The sequence below is a fragment of the Colobus angolensis genome, unplaced genomic scaffold (assembly GCF_000951035.1).
Source record: "Colobus angolensis palliatus isolate OR3802 unplaced genomic scaffold, Cang.pa_1.0 Scaffold50, whole genome shotgun sequence".
Lineage (NCBI taxonomy): Eukaryota > Metazoa > Chordata > Mammalia > Primates > Cercopithecidae > Colobus > Colobus angolensis.
In genome coordinates, this window is record NW_012118488.1 from 5,337,778 (window position 1) to 5,340,265 (window position 2,488).

Here is a 2,488-nt window from a genome sequence, read left to right on the forward strand (position 1 = left end):
TCACCTGAGTCCAGGAATTCGAGACCAGCCCGGGCAATATGGTGAAATCCCATCTCTACAAAATATATAAAAATTAGCCAGCACCTGCAGTCCCAGCTACTCAGGGGGCTGAGGCAGGAGGATCGCTTGAGCCTGGGAGGCAGAGGTTGCAGTGAGCTGAGATCATGCCACTGCACTCCAGCCTGGGTGACAGAGTGAGATCATGTCTTAAAAAGAAAAAAAAAAGAAAAAAAAAAAAGCTGGGTGCTGTGGCTCATGTCTATAATCCTAGAACTTTAGGAGGACTGCCTGAGCCCAGGAGTCTGAGACCAGCCTCCTGGGCAACCTAGGGAGACCCTGTACCTACAAAAATAAAAATAAGAAAATTAGCCAGGCATGAAAGGACACACCAGAGATCCCAGCCATTCTGAAGGCTGAGGTGGGAAGGTCACTTGAGCCTGTGATCACACTACTGCACTCCCGCCTAGGCGACAGAGAGAGATTGTGTCTCAAAAAAATGAACAAACAAACAAACAAACAAAACCCAAGAATCTCTCTTCTAGGTCTTTTGTACGAGCAGTTTCAGATGAGGGGGAAAAGAGAAAAGAAGCAAAAACTGCTACCAAAAGGAAGAAAAAGGCATAAAAAGGAAACACAGGAAACTGAAGATAAACTTGGCCTTGTTACAATTCTGAATTGGACTAACCTTGACTAGAAGTAACTTAAATAAATATTTTTCCTCTAAATTAGGATATACTTCCACAAATAAATGTAGCAGACTCAAAATGACAATCTTGACAATCAACTATATAAGAAAGATCAGGAATTCAAATTTATTTTGAAATTCCTAGCAACCTTCTCTCCAGTGAAGATACACACACATACACATTTTATGTCAAAATGAATATGCTTGGGGACTCCTTCTATTAGCTTACTTACACCCAAATCCTATAATTGCATTTCTATATTTTAAAACCTGTTATCTTACCTTTCTAATGGTTGCAACACATATTGTAGAAAGATTTAATGGGTCTATAGCTTCCAACTTCATTCCTTCCTTGAACCATTCCCCACTCTGGTCTACTTCTTTTACCTAAAGAATTATATGAAAGCACATCTACTGTTACAAATGTTGTTACTTTAATAATTAAAATATTACCAATGTGAAAAGATTTACCAGGTACCGTCTCCTACCTACCTAGTATTATAACTCAAACTTCCATCAAAGTTTAGAGAGAATTCAGACAAACAGAATTTAAGAATAATTATAATAAAGAGTTGTGACACCTATGAATTTACAAGGTCTTAATTCTTTTAAGTGAACATATGTAACTGTGATTTCCGTAATTTTAGGAAAAAACCCACAACCCTCTTTCAAACCTAATTTACAAATGAGGGTTCTTATAAAAACTTCTTACCTTAGCAAATAAATGTGGTGGTGTATCAAAATGTCCATCCTGTTTCTTTGTAATATCTACAAGGAAAAGTTACACACTAATCTGTCAGCATTTGTGAGAAGACCAAAAACCACGTTCTTTGAAGGCTTCAAACTCACAAAGTATGTCATACTATAAAACATGGCAAAAAGACATGCCTTCTACATTTGGGGTGAATAGTCTTTAATAGTCTTTTCTCTCTTCAGGGTACATGTGCATATATACCTTTAAATATATTCAGCCAATTTTAATGCTCATAATTTTAATGTAATTCCCTAGTTAGAAAATACAACTTTAGAAGCATGTTTTCATGTGCTTAGTATTAAGTCTAACCACATTTAATCTTGCTATTTTGATTAAAATTGAATGGAAAGGGAAAGGGATCTTTAGATCTTTCAAATGGGCTGAATAATAAAAAAAAGAAACAATTATAGTTGTGACCAAAGGCTCATTCTTTTGGAGAACAAGTGGAAGGAATATAAAAAAATTTATTAGGACATTAATATGGTGTGAACCTTCACTAATTAAGGTAGAATAAGCAGCCCAAACAACTAGAATGTTATTTTGATCTATGCAATTCTGCAGAGAAAAATAACCAACTAGTATAATTCAGCCTCAATGATGCTTTTGACAGGAGTTCTTGTGACAGGTGCTTACCAGATCTTTTGAATCGATGACCTATGCTTCGAGACCAACCGATATGATGTATTAATGGGCTGTGCATATGGCACCAGAAGTCATCTGTTCTATCTTCGCTTTCTTCATACACTAGTCTTAATCTTCCTCCAATTACACTTTCCACCACTGCTACTCGTGTTCGACACAAATGCCTCTTGTCAACCACTTCTACTCTCATGCAAGGTTTGAAAGGATACTGCATACTCTCTGAAACCTTAAAAGCATACAAAAAAAACTGCTCGAAATTCATGACAAAGGTCTACAAGAAATTTTCGTATTATACTGTAAAAAATACTGAATGCACTTGAAATGTAACACACATCATCTGATTCACAAAATTAAACCAATTCCTTAAAAATGTTCTTTGTTACCCTTGATTTTAGAGCTCTTCAGTC

At 36.2% G+C, this 2,488-nt stretch overlaps 1 protein-coding gene across 1 annotated transcript in view; it reads right to left on the reverse strand.

Moving 5' to 3' along the window:
- Positions 1 to 2,488, reverse strand: part of MBTD1 (mbt domain containing 1) — an 83,948-nt gene that overhangs the window by 22,114 nt on the left and 59,346 nt on the right. Inside the window, exons 9-11 of the mRNA XM_011959985.1 lie at positions 2,073 to 2,307; positions 1,398 to 1,453; positions 968 to 1,072 (exon numbers count right to left, since the gene is read on the reverse strand). Of these exons, the coding sequence (XP_011815375.1) occupies positions 968 to 1,072; positions 1,398 to 1,453; positions 2,073 to 2,307 (396 nt within the window). The remainder of the gene's footprint in view (positions 1 to 967; positions 1,073 to 1,397; positions 1,454 to 2,072; positions 2,308 to 2,488) is intronic.